The 19,713-nt window shown below is 41.8% G+C and overlaps 1 protein-coding gene across 2 annotated transcripts; it reads right to left on the bottom strand.

Moving 5' to 3' along the window:
• Window positions 1-3,319: 3,319 nt before the first annotated feature.
• zdhhc13 (zinc finger DHHC-type containing 13) lies at window positions 3,320-15,766 on the bottom strand. 2 transcript variants are annotated; one of them, XM_004066838.4, is made up of 17 exons: window positions 15,662-15,766; window positions 14,331-14,551; window positions 13,249-13,371; window positions 11,651-11,728; window positions 11,421-11,565; window positions 11,272-11,336; window positions 10,951-11,113; window positions 10,572-10,697; window positions 10,360-10,493; window positions 10,161-10,261; window positions 5,841-5,965; window positions 5,688-5,750; window positions 5,514-5,607; window positions 5,285-5,368; window positions 5,036-5,193; window positions 4,780-4,877; window positions 3,320-3,898 (listed from the first exon to the last, which is right to left on the bottom strand). In XM_004066838.4, the coding sequence occupies exons 1-17, from the start codon at window positions 15,683-15,685 to the stop codon at window positions 3,757-3,759; spliced, it is 1,944 nt and encodes a 647-aa protein (XP_004066886.1). In that variant the 5' UTR covers window positions 15,686-15,766; the 3' UTR covers window positions 3,320-3,756. The 2 variants fall into 2 exon arrangements, with proteins under 2 accessions (XP_004066886.1, XP_023808039.1); XM_023952271.1 differs by lacking the exon at window positions 15,662-15,766 and adding an exon at window positions 14,640-14,752.
• Between the last annotated feature and the right edge of the window lie 3,947 nt (window positions 15,767-19,713).

Below are 19,713 nucleotides of genomic sequence, written 5' to 3'. Positions count from 1 at the left end.
TGGAGGAACATCTAGAGAGGTGGAGGTTTGCTCTGGAAAAGAAAAGAATGAAGGTCAGCGGCAGCAGAACAGTCTGTAAGTAAATGAGAGGAACTCAAGCGGAACAGGAAGGTTACAGGGAACAGATGAGAAGAAGGTGGAGGACTTTAAGGACTTAGGGTCTACAATCCAGAGCAACAGGGTGTAGGGAAGAGATAAAGAGGATGAAACAGGTGGAGGAAGGTTTCTCAAAAAGAGTGTCACCAAGGACAAAAGGAGAGGTGTAGAAGATTGTGGTGATAGCGACCATGTTGTTGGTCTAGAGCAGGGCTGCTGATTACCTGGACCAGGTGTGTTCATTCAATCAGAATCTGGAGATATCTGATTGAGCTAATCAGCAGCTAGCAGGGCTTGGAGATCTGGAGAACAGTCAGGGTGGTAGACCTCGAGGACCAGGAATGAGCAGCCCTAGTTTAGAGACTCTAATGCAGAGACAGGAGATAGATGCTGGATGTAGCAGAGGTGAAGATGTTGGATGGATCAGGAATGAATCCATCAAAAGGAACAGATCACGGCAGATGTTCTGGAGATAAATGCAGAGGAGGAACAGTGATTATGTTGATAAAAGGATGCTGAGGTTGGAGCTACCAGTAAATACGTCTAGAGAAGGCACGTCTTGAAGTCTGGCCAAATGTGGCCCCACATTCAAATTTCTACCTGTCTGCAGGCTCCTGTCCTAAACTCAATGATACGTAAATTCTAAGAGCTATGATTTCTTGATTGTAATTGGCTAAATTACAAGCACTTCCTAAGCCGTTGTGAACCTGTGGGTACTCGACCTTCAGAGACTTAAGGGCCACTTAAGGGCTACTCTTCTGTGATTAAAATAAGAAAACTGTGTTATTTTTTTCCCCATAACACTTAAATTTAAAAGTATACATTGAGCATTTCAGAATGAATAATGGTAAATGCTGTGAACTTGTATAGCGCTTTTCTGGCTTCCTCAATGTTAACAAAATACTTTTTTCCCCAGAGTTTTTTTTATTTTATTTCTGGTCTTCAAATCAGAAATTCCCAGTAATATGACACTATTGATCATAACATTTTATTAAAACAAATTGCAAAGATATGGAAAACAAGAACTGGTACTAATTTAGTTCAACAGTAGGATTAAAAACAGGCAACAGTTTGTACAACTGGAAAACAACTGGACAACTGGAGTACCACAAGGGTCAATATTAGGTCTAAAACTGTTCATCCTATATCTAAATGACATACACATGGTGTCAAATACACTTAATTACTTTTTATATGCCGACGACACAATTATAGTATGTACAGGGGAGAATCTCAGGAAAGTTGTAAAACTAGTAAATAGTTTTAATTAGGGAAACTAAAACAATTGTTTGACATAAATAAACTCTCACTCAGTGTTAAAACTAATTCATGATTTTTGAAAGTTGCCACGTTCCTGCAAATCTGGAAGTAAAAGTTGCCATCAATATTCATGTGGTTAAAGAGTGACTGAAACTAAGTTCCTTGGAGTAATTATGGACCATAAGCTGGAAGCCACAAATGAAGAAAGTCAGAGCTAAATTTGTTAAAAGCATAGCAGTGTTGGGAAAAAAGTGTCATACACTCACAAAGCATGTCTACTAATACATTCAAGAAAAATAAATCTGAACCTGTGAATGAAAGAAAAGGGAAATCAATGACAAAACACTAAAGTCCCTACTAACAAACAGGAGAGAACAGATGTGAAAGTAAAAGGCAGTTCACCCCTAAAGCCTCACTTAAACATACCGTAACTACGAACAAAAGACTAAAACTGTGCAATCGTCCAACACAAACTACAAAGCAGGTGGCGTAGAGCACCAAGCTGCAGTGGCGGCAGGTTGCAGAAAGTCACCTTTTCGCAGGTTGGAGGTCTACCTAGTGCTTTCAAAGGCTGCCTCCATCAGCTTGGGTCCAATGGAAGCCACACCTTCTCAGCCCCACACCTGAAAATAATCAAACAGACACACACACACACACAACGATCCACAAAAACACAGAGGTCCCACTCTGATACAAACAAGATACACAAAACAGAAAAAAAAAAAACAAATAAAGCCACAGCCAGAGGAGTGGTCCCGGCCTGCATCTGGGGGTGGGGGCACCCCCCATATACTTATGACACTCTTATGTTGTGACTCTGTATTAACGACCCCCCCTCTATCTGTAACATCCAACTTTCTCCCTTTATCTTCTTTCTGTCCAACAAGGAATGTATATAAATATAATTATAAAGAAAGCTTAGCCTCAAATGCAAAAAGGGTTTACAGTAAACCCTTGTTTTTCGCGGGGATTACGTTCCAAAAAGGACCCGTGATAGGTAAAATCCGTGAAGTAGAAACCTGTATTTTTTTTTTTACAATTATTATACAATTAAATACTCTATTATACATTGAAAAGAAAGAACAAACCATTTTACAGGCTCAAGCATTTGTTTCACAAATAAAAGTACTTTAGAAACTTTTTTTCAACAAATAACTTCTGTACTGTACTGTCAAATGATAATTTTAATCATCAATGTGAACAGAAGGCTTCAAATCGCGAAGATTAGCCCCGCCCACCGCGACCCGAGTATTGGATTAAACGGGAGAAAATTTAAAATGATTATGAAACAAAAATACAAAGTACAGTTGGACAAATAGTGACTCAGGTGTATTTCACTGCTATTCAGACTGAGCCGCTGCATCCTGACTCCGCTCTGCAGTGTTTTCTTCTTTTAAAGCCAGCGGTGCAGGTGTGTTTGTTCGGGGGAAGAACATAGTGATAGGCAGTTGTTGCTCTTTTTTCTATGGGTTTTAGAGAAACTCGAAATTGCAAGATGATTTGCACGTACATCATGTTGTAAATTTGGCAAGCTGATTTACTTATGTGTACATATTAAACTGCAACATTATTGATGCACAGGTAGAGAAGAAGCTGAGTGACTTTTTAGCCAATCAGAATACAGAACACAATGCACGATGCAAATCCGTGAAGTAGCGAAACCGTGAAAAACAAACCGCATTATAGCGAGGGATCACTGTATACAAATATGAACTTCACGTGTGAAGATTCATAACCTCCTGTTAAACATCTGTCCAACACAAGAGGCCTTCAGCTCGGATCTGTTTGCTCAGGTGTGGGACAGGACAAGTTCAAATAAATAAATACATTTAAGGACTTGAGGGTGGTCAGTGTTGACGAGGACGACAGACATGCTGTAAGTAGATGAGTTACTGTGTCGCCCCCTAAAGGGAGGAGCTAGAAGGCAACGATTTGCTGATGAGTTACTCCAGGCAGAGGCTGATCCAAAAACAGGCACAAAGTTGCTTTATTGAACCATCATAGTGGTTGTTAATAAACACATGCAACTCTTACAAAAGTGATAAAACCATCGTACACATACAAAGATTGTTTTTAAATGTCAGAACGGATGATAAAAATAGGCTTTAGATTTTCTGTAATATATAAACAGCACATCCTTTCAATTACAGCTTAGGACTTTAATGGTTATTCATCCACGTTGCCATGGATCTGATGTTCCCTTTCCTCACTTCGGTCAAGTATAAGGCAGCAGCAGCAGTCTGTACAGAGATCAGCTGAATGACAGAGTCCACATGTTGGTTTGTGTTCCCACAGTACCACAGCCTCCCTTTGAGAGGAACCAACACGTACAAGAATAAATACATTCTGTGCTTTTGGTCCAGAACCAGAGTCTGACCCTGAGGGATAGGGGGGAGGAGGTCAGACCATGTTGCCTTGATCGAACAAAAACTGGTCACACTGCGGCGGGTGCTGCTGCTGCGTCCAGTCCGTAACAACTGGCTTGCAGAATCCACAACAGCGCAGCTGAAAGAACGACACCAGGTTCTGCACCACACCCATGCTGTAAGAGGACGAAGAGAGGAGAACACAGGACGTCTTTGAACCAGGATTCAAACAACTGACAGAAAGCTTTCACTGCAGTTACACTAACATTACACTACATGAATTAAAGACCCATTCCAATGTGTTTTTGGTGGTTTTAACATGTTTTTGTAGCATGTTTCTCATGATGGAGAACAAATAAAGAAATTTGAGATTAAATTTATGTTTGAGTATTTCTTTATAAAAATTGTTGTAAATCAGGAGCTGATGAAAAAAGCTAGTAGTTGTTATGAACAAACTATAGTCAGCAGGCCACAATCTCCCTGCCCTGCTCCATTCTGATTTATCCACTGTCAGACGAACAGATCCATGAAGGTCTTTGTGTCCTGGTCTGAGCTGGAATCTGGACTAATCTGAATCTAAACTGTACATCTTGATAGCTCCAATGTTGCTTGCCTTTTTTTGCTCTGCTAATGTTACCTTGGGGATGTGAGTGGCTGTAAGCTAACAGGAGAGAGTGTAAACAAAGGGATGATGGGAAACAGTCCCACCCATAACTCAGAGGTCAATGTATAATGAACTCCTCCTGCTCTGCAGAAACTAGAACCTTCAAAACATTTAAAATGTTTTACTAAGAACGGAATAATTGTGATAAAAAGACCACTTTGAAAATAGATCCAGGGAGGATTGGAACTTTAAACGAGATGAAGTCCTGCTTTTAGATGGACCAGCTTTGAACCAGCTATCTTCTGTTTTGGTGTCTTTTATCCTGTTAAACTCAGCTTTCTTGGAAAAAAAACAGTTTCTAGTAACTATGAAAGGGGCGGAGCAGCGAGGTTGGAAAACCCTCCCACACCAATGGAACAGGTGGGAACAGAAAATTCACAACAATTGACTTACTTGAAAGGATTTTGTTTCAAAGAGGCAGAGGGTCTGAATTTCCTTTGTTGGAACCTTAAAGTTGGAATTTCTGCTGAAGTTATCCCCAGGAAGGCGATCTGCACAAAAAACCCAAAACAAACAATCACAGAGCATCAAATGTTGCAGAAAAAAGAACCAAATGACTCATTTGACATGTTTGGATCCAACCATCCAATAAAGCAACACTGACTCTACTTTTCTGCTATTTCCCAATCACATGATATTTGGGAATTACCTGATAGAGTTGGATCATCAAGACCAAGGTAGACCAGCAGGTGTGATAAAGAGAGAGCAGGAAGATGGCGAGGACCCAAGGAGAGCAGCCGAACAGAGCTGAGGCCGCGCTCCACAGGCCCTGATCCTCATAGTGCAGTGAACAATGAGTGGACCAGTCTAAAGACATGGAGCACGTTAGAAAAACAAAACAAGAAAAAAACACAAATAAAAGCCTCTGATTGGGTTACGCTGCTGTGCAGCCACTCACAGGAGACGCAGCCGAACAGCATCCAACACCCCGTCAACACCAGCGAGAGCAGAAACAGGATGAAGAAATGGTGGTTCCTTGCACCTTCAAGAACACAAAACGCTTCCCGTCATAACTACAAACCCTTGTGATAACATTAATCATTTAGCTCTTCAGAGTTAAAGGGTAAAAATGGACTTGCTGCATTTGATCAGGTCTTGTAAAAATAGAAAGTGCTTGTGTGTCATACCGATGCAGGTGTTAAGCCAGGCAGAGTGGTGGTCCTGCTTTGCCACACAGGCGTCACAGCTGAAGCAGTGGTTAGCCCTCAGTGGCTTTCTCACCTGCAAACACCACAACCACGTCAACAACCAGTGGCTGCTTTCTTTTTCATTAAAAATGAGTTTTGCACCGTCAGTCTCACCATACAAGAGGTGCAGAATACCCTTGGATCCAAAAAGCCAGCTTCGGCCAACACCACCACATTCTGGAACACAGAACACGACTGGGTCACACAGCCGTCACAGTTAAGAGGTCGGAGGTTACGCCGGCCTGCAGGTCTTTACTGGCTTCCCACCATTTTCTTCTTCTCTTCTGTTGTTCTGATGAAACCAGGGTCTGTCCTGCAGGTCCGGATGTAGTAGTAAAGCAGTGCAGTGGCACTCAGAGTGAACAGAATCTGAACTGTGCTGCTCAGCCCATGTGACAGGGTGAGGTTAAGGAGAGAGGAACGGATCCATTGAAACTAGCTAAAAACCCTGGAAAAACAAATACAAGTTTCTGCACTTCATGGTAGGAACTTAAGGACTTTAATATAAAATATTTATCATATTTGAATGTTGTAAAAAAGTTTCTAAATAGAAATAATTTGGCCTATTTTTTTACAAGTGCATATTTTACTGTACACTTTACTGCTGTGCTATTGTTTTACTGTGACTATTACATACGTTGACCTTGAGTTCCGAGAAAAGCGCCAAATAAATAAAATTGATTATTATTATTATTTTCATTTATTTTGAATATTTCCAAGCTAAAAATTAGCTAAAACCTGTCTTTGTAGCTCATGGTAGAATTTTTTTTTTAATTTTTAATTCCTTTTTCACTGAGGCCAATGAATTACATAGACTATGCCAGCCTGTTAGCATTATCCAACGTATGCAAAGATTGATGCTATATTAAAAAAGGCAGTAAACAGAGACACATCTTAGCTGATACAGTAAAATAATCATAAAATTCAACAGATGATTGACATTTCAAACTTTTCTATAAATGAACATGTCATTATATAGGAAACACAATAAAATCCCGTGATTATATTCAAATCTACACACAGACTACGATTTACACAAACTAGGCCTGTTGTATGTGGGCCAGCCCCTCCTAGGGCAGAGCGACAGTCGCGCCGGGCCCCATCCATCCCGGTGACGGGAGAGAGATCGCAGTGAACACGTCACTCCACGTTATCAGGTGGGGGCGCTGTAGAAAGTGGCGCAAGTCAAAACTCCAGGTTCATTATGGAATATATAAGGCGGAGTTGTACGCTTATAACCAGATATTATGCAGAACAAGGGAAAGGTACTTCTCTGAAATAATTGGAAGTTGCAGCAGCAACTCTCGTATCCTGTTCACAACAGTTAACAGATTAACTAACCCTCCAACCCAGCTACCAATAGAATTGGTTTGTACACCTAAATGTAATGAGTTTGCTGTATTTTTCAATGACAAGGTTCAGGGCATTAAAAAAGCCATCAACTCCACAACACATATAACTATCGAACGGCCACCTACTCACTCTAAGCTGACTCACTTTGTACCTGTCACTGACCAAACTGTCCAAGAGACCATCACCCGTCTGAGCTCGTCTACATGCTGCCTTGATGTGTTACCCACTAGATTTCTAAAGTCTGTCCTGAACAGTGTGTTGCCATCAATTACTCAAATAGTTAACATGTCTCTTCAATCTGGAATATTTCCAGAGGCCTTAAAAACCTCAGTCATTAAACCTCTCCTGAAGAAAAACGGTCTTGATCCCACTGTACTGAATAATTACAGACCTATCTCTAATCTGCCATTTTTAGGAAAAGTCCTTGAAAAAGTTGTCTACCAACAGCTCACTGACTTTCTCTTATTAAACAATTCGTTTGATGTTTTCCAGTCAGGTTTTAGACCCCATCATAGCACAGAAACTGCTCTTATCAAGGTAACCAATGACATCCGCCTGAACACTGATGATGGAAAAGTCTCTGTCTTAATCCTGCTAGACCTGAGCGCTGCCTTTGATACTGTTGATCATGGGATCCTTTTGCACAGACTCCAAGACTGGGTTGGCATCTCTGGATCTGCCCTAAGTTGGCTCAAGTCTTATCTGGAAGACAGGAAGTATTTTGTTGAAATTGGGAGTTGTGTCTCAGACTACATGGGCTTGAATTGTGGTGTGCCCCAGGGATCGATCCTGGGACCCCTTCTGTTCAACCTCTACATGCTGCCACTAGGGCAGTTAATACGCAGTAATAACATATCTTATCACAACTATGCAGATGATACTCAGATCTATGTGTCACTGACAACAGGTGAATATGGGCCGGTGGATTCTCTCAACCACTGCCTCCAACAGATCAGCGCGTGGATGCAGAACAACTTTCTCCAGCTAAACTCAGACAAGACCGAAGTTATTGTTTTTGGCCCACAGAAACAAAGAGAAATTGTCAGCAGCTACCTTCATTCTCTGTCTCTCAAACCCTCAAATCAAGTCAGAAATCTAGGGGTAATCATGGACTCTGACCTAAACTTTAACAGCCATATCAAGTCAGTAACATCAGCGGCATTTTACCACCTGAAAAACATTGCCAAAATCAAAAACATAATCTCAAAGCGAGACCTGGAGATACTTATCCATGCATTTGTCTCCAGTAGGTTAGACTACCGTAACGGCCTGCTCACCGGCCTCTCCAAACGAGCTGTAAAACAGCTTCAGTACATCCAGAATGCTGCTGCTAGAGTCCTGACCAAAACCAGGAAGTATGATCACATTAGTCCTGTGCTCAGGTCTTTGCACTGGCTCCCTGTACCTCAAAGAATAGACTTCAAAGCAGCTCTGCTTGTGTACAAGTCTCTCCATGGCCGAGCACCAAAGTACATCTCTGACATGTTAGTGCCATATGAACCATCTCGTACTCTGAGGACCTCAGGGGCCGGCCTCCTGTTGATGCCCAGAGTCAGAACTAAACAAGGGGAATCAGCGTTTCAATATTCTGCAGCTAAAATCTGGAACAGCCTCCCTGAAGGCGTAAGACAGGCCTCTTCTGTGTTCATGTTCAAATCTAGACTTAAAACATTTCTGTTTAGCCGTGTATATGACTGAAAGGTCCTATCTGCACCTTTCTTTCCTTCCTTTCTTTTTAAATCTTTTTTTTTCTTCCTTTTCTTTTAAAGTAAATTTTATGTTGATTATTTCTATGATGTATTGTGATTTTAATGCATTTTTCTGTTTTGTGAAGCACCTTGAATTACTTTGTGTACGAATTGTGCTATACAAATAAACTTGCCTTGCCTAGAGCAAGCGCCGGCCAGGGCTTGCTGAGCCAATCTAGACGCACTGCCGCAGTGGAAACGCACCCGTCAGGGTAATATCTATAAATTCAGCGGGTCATCTGGTCTGATCTGAGGGCGAACACACATACAAATACTGAGGTCATCCTCCAAAAAACAAAAAAAGATTGGTGGTCCCGCCAGAAAATGGAAATAGTTCCAGGTCTAATACTACCATTGAATAAGCTTGGTTAATGTGTAGACATCACCATCATCACTGCAAGGTCAGCCTAAACGTTCACTATTCTGAGAGGAAACCAACTCAGATCTTCCTAAAATGTTTTCTACAAGTTCTCCTTTATTAGCCGACAGTAATCACTGACTGGTGAAAGGTCTCATCTTTGTTTTGTGGAGTACAGCAGTGAGAAGCCATCTTCCCCTTCCAATATGGCGTCCAACTTTGCATAGGTAATTTGCATGGCACTCACTCAAACCTGTATAACCACTTGACTGAGACTAGCTAAATATGGTTTAAAAACTTGTAGTTCTTGCAGTTCAGAGAAGAAATAAATTCACATTTTTAACAAATATTACTTCTATTGAAACCAACTAAAATTATTTTATAAAAACATAGTTCCTGTAGTTCATTGTAGAAATAAATATTTTAGATACCATGTTTTACATTGAAACTAGCTAACAATGCTTCACATAACATGTTGTTTTTGTAGTTCATAGTCAAAAGAAATGTTTTGCATGAAATATTTCTAACAAGCTAAAATGGCTTAAAAAAATATGTTTCTGCAGTATTTAAGAAAAAAAATATTTCATTTAAAATATTTCCTATATTGAATGTAGCTGATGTCGTTTTTGACATTCATGATGGGAATAAACATTTTTATTGTTTTATAATTCTGAAGCAAAAAGTTATAATTCACAATAAATGCATAATCCACTATAGATTATGTTCATCATATTTATGAAGAGTGTAATGTCTGATTTGATGACTTTTGTGACAGGTGATTAAAAAAGTTTCTTCTGAAATGCTCCAAGAACTGGAACTCATCACTAACCTTACCAGCAGACACTTTTGAAAAGTTAAAGTCTCCCTCCAATGTAAATCATGTTCTTTTGAGGTTGTGTGTGTGTATATGTGTGGCATTTTGCTTATGAAAGGGAACAAATGTAATAAAAATTTTCATTTTTGCATGTCTGAGTATTTCTCCTTTTAGACGCTTGGCTTGAATAATGAGCCGTTGTGATGTCACAACAGATAAGATGGGGATCCTGAAGAACCAGCAGGACAGCAGCCCTCATGGACTGAAATTCAACATCTTGGATTAAAGCATCACCTACAAACTCGAAAGGATATCTGGCAGAAACCAGAGGCACCAGGTGACGAGCATCCAGAAAACTGAAGCCATCAGAGCTGAAGCTGGTAGCAGAGACTGAAAGTTGGAACTCTGGAAAGTCCTGTTTGGCACAAACACAGTTTGTTATGGATAACCAGGTGCTTTGAAGATAAGCTGTTAATAGTCTATACAGAGAAAGCAGGGAGTCGGTTTTCACACCTTGAGATCAGCTGGCTTACGCCGATGACACAGGCCAACAGGATTGCTTTGAGTAACCATGACTCTGAGTTCAAATCAAAGATGGCGCCAACGCTTCCAAACACAGCGATGCAGTACAAGAGGTGAAGAAAAGCCTGAGGACGAAAACAACCGCTGAAAAATGTGCTCAGAATTTGGTTTGTGGGGCTCTGAGCTCCCAAAGGCGGACATACCCTATATCTGTTGACGATCCGCGCACAGCGGGAATTGGAGCGGATCCTCTCCTGTTTGACATGGTTGAGTATGTGGATCAGCAGCGGGCTGTGCACTTGGTGGGCCAGGTCAATGGGCGTGTGACCCTAAACAACAGACAACAGACGTTACTTCTGATGCAGTTCACAGAAGGAGAAAAAGCACTGAGATGTAAAAGAATCCAAATAACCCAACGGTATCAAACACGGACGCACACTGAGCGCCCGAGCACAACCTGACCAGAAGCTGCAGTTTTACATCCAGCAGAAATGACAACTACACTCTCAGTTCTGTCTACAGAGCTGCAGTCCCCCATCACTCTAATGTTCCAGCTTTACAGATGTGTCGTTGGCGTCGTACTTTTATGTTTTCTGCCTCCACACTTGCTCCAGCCTCCAGCAGCACGTGGGCAGCATCCACATTTCCCGCCAGAACTGCGCAATGCAGGGGCGTGTTCCTGTTCACCTTGTCCACAGCACTCACTGAGGCGTTGTTCTTGATGAGAAAGTTTGTGGGTTCTGGCCTAGGGAGGACAAAAACAGTCTTCTTTCAATACATTTTAAAGTTTCACCTAAACATTTTTGTTCATTATTTTTTAGCAAAACTGAAACTCAACACAGGAAATGTTCTGATTAAATCCAACACTTCTTAATGTTAGAAGCCTCTCTGTGAGGCACTGACCCAATAATCTTCTGGGCTGCCAACATCAGCGGAGTCTGTCCATTACAGTCAGGCCCATCCACCTCCTGATCCAGAATCAGCACCACAGAACACAATAGAATTAGAATCAGTTCATTCCAACATCTCTGTAGAACCACCAGGAAGCTGACCTGTCCCTTAGCCATAAGGTAAGCAGCTACAGCCATGTGCTGGAAGAGGATGGCCAGGTGGAGACCACGGTAACCTTCTCCATCTGAGATTGAAGGATCTGCTCCATATCTCATCAGCTGGATCACCATGGGGAGGTGGCCCTGCCTGGGAGGGGAGGGGTCATAAAAGGAGCCAGCTCGTTTAAGTCAACAAAACCCTGACTGGCCATCTGAAATGCTGGGAGCCGCACCTTATGGCCCAGTGAAGGGGAGTCGAGTTGAGATCTCCACCGAGCTGATCAATGATGGCCCCTTTGGAAATATAGTATCTAGGAGAAACAGAGAGGTCAGTGTGCACAACACTCTGAATAAAGGCATTATGCTGGAGACGGTTGTGAACTTTTCTTTTTTCTAAATAGACAATGTTAGCAGTTGAATTTATGATGCAATTCTCTGATTTCTGTCTGGAAAAAAAATGCACAGCAGAAAAATGTTGAATTCTAAGTCTATAAATGAAACAAACCGAATGTGCTATTGTAACCAGAAGTAATCAAACCTTCAAAGTAAAGTGTCAGTGAAGGGTCTCACTATCAAAGTAAAAGTATCAAGTGTTTATTGTAGATGAAAAAATAGACTGAAGTTTATTGAAATAAGTTCTGAAAAAACTATTTTGTCTTTAATGTAGTCAACAATTTAAATACACTATATGTATATAATAAGCTAATGTGGCTAAAGTGTAACAAACGAGTTCTAGAATTAATGTGATCGCAGTTGATAAAGTCTGACGGATTGACAGACTTACCTCTGACTCTTTTGTCTCATTTAGAGGGCTTATATCATGCATCTACTTTTTTGAGCTTTTTAAGTGTTTTATAATCTTCATTCCTCACTATAAACAACCCCAAAGCGGTATTTTGATCCATTCATGTATTTCTGAGTTATTCTCTAAAAACCTGCTCTCTGAGCAACAGCCGCTCCTACTGCACAAAAACGTCTGAGTTCTCACATTGTGATGTCATAAGTGAGGAACCGCCCCTTCCAGGAAAACTCTGCGCTGGCAGCTCCGCCCCCAGGTGAACACAGACACTTACTTTCTCCACGGAGCTAGCGGTGATCGGCTAAAGGCTTTCCTTTGAAATGCACAATATGTACGTCCATCTTTGCAAAAGTTTGGATGTTTGTTTTTGTGGGAGAAACGCAGACACGCTGTCGAGGCCGACTCTTCATGAAATGGCCGGCACCCACAATGAGCGAAAGGCGGAGCCTCAGTGATCGAGTCGTTTTACTTCCTGATAGGAAAAGAACTCAGGAAAATACCTAATTTTCATTAAAAACTTGTTCCTTTGTGCCAAAGGTAATATATTATCATATACATGGATACTGTTTACTATAAAAGAAAATTAAGATATAGGCCCTTTAATGCACCTTATAGTTCAGTGTGCTTCATATATGACATAATTTTGAAAATACTATTCATCTATAGTGTGGAAGATACCGTAAATAATAAGAATTGTGGTTTATTCTGTGAATTGCTGATCCTAATTTGTGAATCGAATCGGATCACCACCTAATTAATGATCGACAGCCCTTGATACAAGATTTTTATCCCCAATTCATATCCAACATTTCTAGACATTTATGGATTTCCAAAACACACTGGATAAAGAATTGTGTTCAGTAAACAGTCATAAAATCCTGAGAAAGGATGGAGAATAGTCCTGTGCACGTTCTGATGCTTAAAAACAAGCATGTATTTGGCATAAAAGCCTTAAATCCCAACAATAAAATAGCAAAGACAATGGAATGAGCGCTTACAGAGAGAGAAAAAAAGAGTAGCAGCAGCTCTTACTTGACCAACTCGGTGCGGTTGTTGATAGCTGCCCAGTGCAGAAGGGTGACGTTTTCCTTGTCCGGCTGCCTGATGTCATATCCTGCTTCCACCAGTTCCTTACAGCGCTCAAGAATCCCAAACCTGGAAAGATCAAGCCCTTATAAGAACAAACATTATGATAGAAAAGAAAATTAGCTGGTACTTTGTGAGCTTTATTGTGGGAGTGATATGAAAAATAAAAATGGTGTCAACTACTTTTCCGCTGTTTCACATATAAACCTTAGAATAAATGTAAGTAAAGGGACAAAACAAGCATTTACAACGAGCAGAATACACTAATAAAAACACTACACTAACAAAAGGAAATTTGTTCAAGACTATTCACAAATGTGAGACTGTGTCCCCACTCAACAGTCTTCTGAGGCAGACCCCCAAGTTCAATCTAAAAAACAAAGGCACTTTTATTGAGTTAGAACATTTCTGATGAGTCTATCCTTTCTGGAAAAAAAACCCAGAATTCCCAAAAAAGTTTTACAATAATGTCTATTATTTAAGTGGAGCTAAGAAAAGGTCTACTGGGCAGCCAGATCACCACAGAGGAAATAAATGTGAGGGGTCAAATCAGGGCCAGCTTAAGATGAATTCAAGAAAACAATTGAAAACACATTAAACTCAAAAGAGCATGCTGTAAACTTGAAAATTTTATTTAAAAAAAATATGAAAATTACGAGTTTATTTTAAAAAATACATTTTAATAACTTTTTTTGGCAAAATTGTTCAAACGCAATGTATTGTGGTCTATATTTGCCAATCTGGTGAAAATCAACATATGCTGGTTTTTCACAGACACTTCCTATTCAAATTTTTTTTGTAATTTTCAATATTTATGTAAAATTTACAGGACTACTTTTGAGTTTAAAACTGTTTTCAAATATCCTTTTTTTCTGTTTTGTTTTAACATTTTCAATTTTTTACTTTCAAATATAAAATGAGCATTTTTCAAATGTACAGTCTGGTTTTCCTTCACTTTACGTTGATCCTGAATAAAGCAGGAGTGTGATCTTAGCCATCTTAGCTAGAGCTGCAGTCTGAACACTCACTGTGTTGCTTTCACGATGTCCCAGCTGCTGCTGTCGTCCATGTGTGACCGTTTTTTCGGCTGCTGAACAACATCCATCATCTGATCCATGCTTTTGTCCGGGTGCCCATAGGCTGGCGTGTACAGGTTACCCATCCCGGCAAACGCTGCTGCTCTCGGCCCGTGGCTGTGAGTGTGGCCATCGTGGCCGTGGTGACAGCTGTCATGCATGTGGCTGTGCCCCTGTGACAGAAACAAATGCATGCAGTTATTGCAAACTGCTGATTCACTGAGGAGACTCCGAGTCAGGAGAAGTTGCTTTTTTCTGAACTGAAATAGTTCCTGCAGAAGTACTTGGGTTTTTATGGCGATGGGCCTCTGGTTTTGGGCTGGAAAGTGGAGTAAAGGCCACTATCTTAGATAAAAGAACAGGTTTGTCTGGGCTGCCCAGCTCTGCTCCGGGACCAACACCCTGCTTGATTGATAACGGTAGCAAGAAAGTTTGAGGTCCCAATCTAAACATTTTTTAGCCTTTAAATACATTACCGGTGCTCTACCATGTTTATGCCATTTTATCCAAAAACCTGTCATTTTCTACTTTTCCCTGAGGTAAGTAGTTAATTGGAAATTTACCTCTGAGCTGTTGGTGGGACTGTTGGAGCAAAGAAACCCCGCCCCCTTCCCCATTGCTAAGAGCTCTCTGTTTACACCAACTAACTAATTACAGCCCCTCAGTCATACCCCCAACTTAACATGTTCTCCATCATCAGAAAAATGCCTCAAGAACGTGTTAGAAACCACCATTCTCATTGGAGTTGGTCTCACAGGAAGACGTCTTAACTCGCTGGAGTTCTGTTTCTGTCCACATGATAATAAAGATGGATCCGAACAGCCTACGAGCTAGCCAGCGTTCTGCAAACGCCAAACAATGACGGTAAAATAAGCAGGTAAACCTCCTCAGGAGAGGACTGCAATGACACCATCACAGGCGGCGGAAGCGCGGGCGGAAACGGCTGAACAGCCCCAGCTGTCAAAGCATCAAAACCAAACCTGACGACGAGCCGAACCATTTTTCTACGACGTGGCGGAGGTGAGGCGCCGCGGCTCACGAGTTACTTCCATTTCATGTCAGAAATTTAAATTTTTCTTTCCAGCAAGACTGACAGTAGCGACCAGTAGACCCTAACCAGCCGTCTACAGGTTTTTCCGCTTAACCACACGAGCTTACTAAACCACCAGGCTGTTAATGCGAACACTGTTCACAGCAACGAAACGATCATTTTTATTCGGAATCACTCCAAATAACCGGGTTTCTTTCCACGCGAAAAAAAAAACAATTAAATAAACAGTTACGTTTTCGTCTTCATTCCAGTCCATCCTTCAGTGAAGGCACGTAGCCAAACTTCCGGGTACAGCTGGAGTCAACGGACTACTTCCGTCGTAGACTTTTCAAAATAAAAGAAAAGTGAAAATGTCAGTCCGGTTCCAGTATGAGAATTTGTCATACTGGTAAAACATTCGGCTAGAATGCCTTGGAACAGGACTGGTCTGTCCCCCCTTGCGCTCCAAATAGGAAGGACCCCATAGTTTTCTAATGAGAAATTTGCAGCTACTCTGTCTCTATATTAGTCAGAATAACCATTCTTTTTCTTCTTGTTTGACCTGTCCAGCAAATGAACACACATATTGCAGCTAAGTGCCTTGAAGTTGTGATGGACAGGTTTTGCTTTTACAATCAGCATTATTTGTTACTCTTCAAATGTGTTCATATAAACTCCTTTTGTAACTTTATTGAGTTTTAGCCCCTCGGACAGGACAGGGGTGGGGGGTTATGATAATACAAGGTCATGGGATGGGTGCTCATACACACACATACACGTACCATCACACGGCATCCACACAACTGTTTACAGGTCTGAAGCATATCTTGTTCCTATGGAAGACTTTCTGCCACACGTCACTCCTCGTGCACACAAACATTGACACCCACCTCCAACAAATAAACAAATAAAACATCCCCTATGCCCATGTTTAACCAGAAGAAATGAGCATGTAAACTGAATCACTGTGTTTCCTGATATCTACTTGATCACATTGAATGCTTCGGTGTGAGAGTAGGTATCAATGATCAGAGCCCCCCAGAGCCACAGCAGACAGAGCAGCTGTCTGGCCCGGCAGGCACCCAGGACACCCCCCCCCCCCGACAGACAGATGCCCAGGAGCAACCACCCACAAGCGTACCCTGGGAACAGAGAGCGTGCAGGGGATGGCCTCAGCCATGCAGGAACCTCCCCCTCCCCCCAGGAGTCCCAGGCCCAGACCCAAGCCCCAATCACACGAAAACGTACACCAGCGCCCAAATGAAAGGAATGCCACTCCCGGGTGGTCCTGAGCCCCAGAAGCGACCATGCCAGCCCAGCACCTCCACCAGCCCGCCCATCAGCCCCACCAAGACCGAAAGGGGGAAGAGGCCAGGACCGGCCTCCCGGGACTGGTCCCTGGGCCAAGTCGGGGCCCAGGGACAGCAAACAAGAGGACAGGGCTCCAGTTGCTGGAAGCAACGATGGAAAAATATTGGGGTATCCCTGTGCCCTGATGTAGAGAACCCCACACCTGTTTCTTATTAGTCTAAAACAGAGGTGGACAAACTTTTTCACTTGTGGGCCACAAAGGATTCTAAAATTTGACAGAAGGGCCGGATTATGATGCAGAGTTTTGGGAATCCACTTCATAAAAGAAATAAAATAACAGAATCTGGACAGAAACATGCTTTCATTTTGACTTTGACTCAAATTTATATTTTAAAACAGTCAGTTTTTAATGTACAATAATGGAATTTTTATTTCAAAACTGTGGCTTTTGTCCTGATTTTTAGTGCCAACAGCTCCAATTGGTTGATGTTACTCAAGGAAAAATGCACTTAGAGAAACGCTGTGTTTATGTGGTGCTCAGAAATATGACTCTCCAACTCAGAAAACACACATCAAACACGCAAAACCTTTCAACCCCACATGGCAAATGGGCCCTGGCTGATTGTGTAGTAACAGAATTTGTTCATGGTTGCACATTTCTTCTCTTCTTACTGCCTTTTACGCCTTGAGACGCTTAGGGCAGCAACGAAATCTTTCCACTTCTGACGGTCGCGGGCCAGGGTGATGATGGTTCCCAAGGTGTGTCCAAATTCCTTCAGCTCGGTTTCTACTGTTCGGCGCCAGGTGATCTTCGGCCGTCCTTTTTTTCTTTTTCCATCTGGTGTCCAATGTAGTGCTGTCTTTATTATTGTGTGGTTTTCACTCCTGAGTACATGTCCTATCCATGTCCAGCGTCTTTTGAGGATAATTGATGACATGTCTTCTTGATTGCTGCGGAGGAATAGATCTTCATTGGAGATCTTTTGGGGCCAGAAAATTCTTAATATCCTCCTTAAATTTTTGGTGTGGAAGGTCGAAAGTTTGGTCAAGTCCTGCTGTGTCATTCTCCAGCACTCTGCTCCATACAGTAATACTGACAGAACACAGCTGCTGTAGAGCTTCAGTTTTGTCTTAGTGCTGTACTGTGATGTCTTCCAAATATTGTTCATGCTTATGAATGCAACCCTGGCTTTATTAATCCTGTTCTGTATGTCCTTATTACTTCCACCTTCTGATGTGATGATGCTACCCAAGTAAGTAAAGCTTTCAGTAAATGGTAAATTCTGATCATTGACCTTGATGGGGGGCTGTGACGTAGTATTCAAGGTCAAAATCGCTGACTTGCTTTGGTTGATTTTAAGACCAACCTGGGATCCAAATCGGCTTAGCCGGTCAGTCTTGTCTTGCATATGTCGGTGAATATGAGAGATCAGTGCCAGATCGTCAGCAAAGTCGAGATCCTCGAGGGTGGAGAAGAGTGTCCATCTGATGCCAGTTGGTCCTGCTTCAGTCGTGCGCCTCATCACCCAGTCTATCACTACGTTGAAGAGGAGAGCTGACATCACACATCCTTGACGGACTCCAGTTTTCACTTCAAACCAGATGTCACTTCCTCCCACACAGCATCTATAGTTGTTATAGAAGCTTCTTATCAGTTTTATCATGTGGGTCGGTACTCCATAAGCCCTCAAGATTCGCCACAAGCTGTCTCTGTGCACACTGTCAAATGCTTTTTCAAAGTCTATAAAGTTAACGAAGAGCTGCTGCTGCCATTCAGCACTTTGTTCTATTATGTTTCTCAGAGCAAAAATCTGTTCCGTGCATCTTCTCCCTTTTCTAAAACCGGCTTGTTCCTTCCTAAGTATTGCATTCACAGCTTCCGATAACCTATTGATGATTATCTTGGCCATAATCTTGCTGGGGATGGACAGAAGGGTGATACCACGCCAGTTGTTACATTCGCTGAGTGTGCCCTTCTTTGGAATTTTGATGATTACACCTTTAGTCCATTCTTCTGGTATGCTTGCTGATATCCAAACGGTTTTGAAAAAAGGTTGCAATATTTTTGATGCTGTTTCTGTGTCCGTCTTGAACAGTTCAGCATTCAAATTGTCGTGACCTGGTGCTTTATTGCTTTTCAGTGACTTGATAACTGAGACAATTTCCTCCTTTGTTGGTGGGTCTGTGTTGATGTCTAGGTCTGTCTTTCCTTCTGGAATATCTGCTCCTTCTGTTGGTGGATCTCTGTTCAAAACTTCCTGAAAATGTTCAGCCCAGCGGGCATCTTGTTCTGCTTCTGTTGTGAGAAGCTTCCCCTGTTTATCTTTAATTGGTAAGCTGACAGTAGGTTGCACATTTAGTGACATTTAAAGCCCAGTCCAAGAAACGGTAGAGATCTATTTTATGTTGCCTCTTTTGTAATTATATCATGAAGAATGTTGGAGTTGGACAAAAACCGAGAAAATCAGGCAGAATGAAGTTATTATGGAGACACTTGTAACAGTCAGGGGGGTAGCAGTAGCTCTTTTGGGACTTTCAGGTGTCCTTTATTGATGAGGTCATCAGTTTTTGCCTCACAGCCACGGGACTGGGCCTGAAACCGTGCTGTACCTCGTTTTTTTTATATGATTGTAGTGCTCGGGTTGTGACGCTTCTGTTTTATTTGTGTATATTTTGAGACAGTACCCATCCAACTGGGCTTTTTAAAGTGGATGATAATTATTAATAAAGCGCCAAACACTGTTGGAGCCCCAGAATCCCCGGAATTTGTGAATTTGTGTTTTTGCCGCCATCCTGACTCTTTCTTTCTGCTGAGCTCCCGTTGTCTTTTGCACATCCTGTGATCGTTACGCATTCTAGTAATTAGTAAGCTGTGCGTACTGGCTTCTTACTGACCATGGGCAAATACTGCACGCACATAGTGTGCAGGTGATATGTAATTGCCCGTAGGATGACCGTAGAATGACCACACAAATGATGCTCTGGCTAATTTCA

This window comes from Oryzias latipes, chromosome 3 (genome assembly GCF_002234675.1).
Source record: "Oryzias latipes chromosome 3, ASM223467v1".
In the NCBI taxonomy this organism is placed as follows: domain Eukaryota; kingdom Metazoa; phylum Chordata; class Actinopteri; order Beloniformes; family Adrianichthyidae; genus Oryzias; species Oryzias latipes.
Note: the sequence above shows the minus strand (reverse complement) of the source record. Positions and strands in the feature narration are given on the sequence as shown.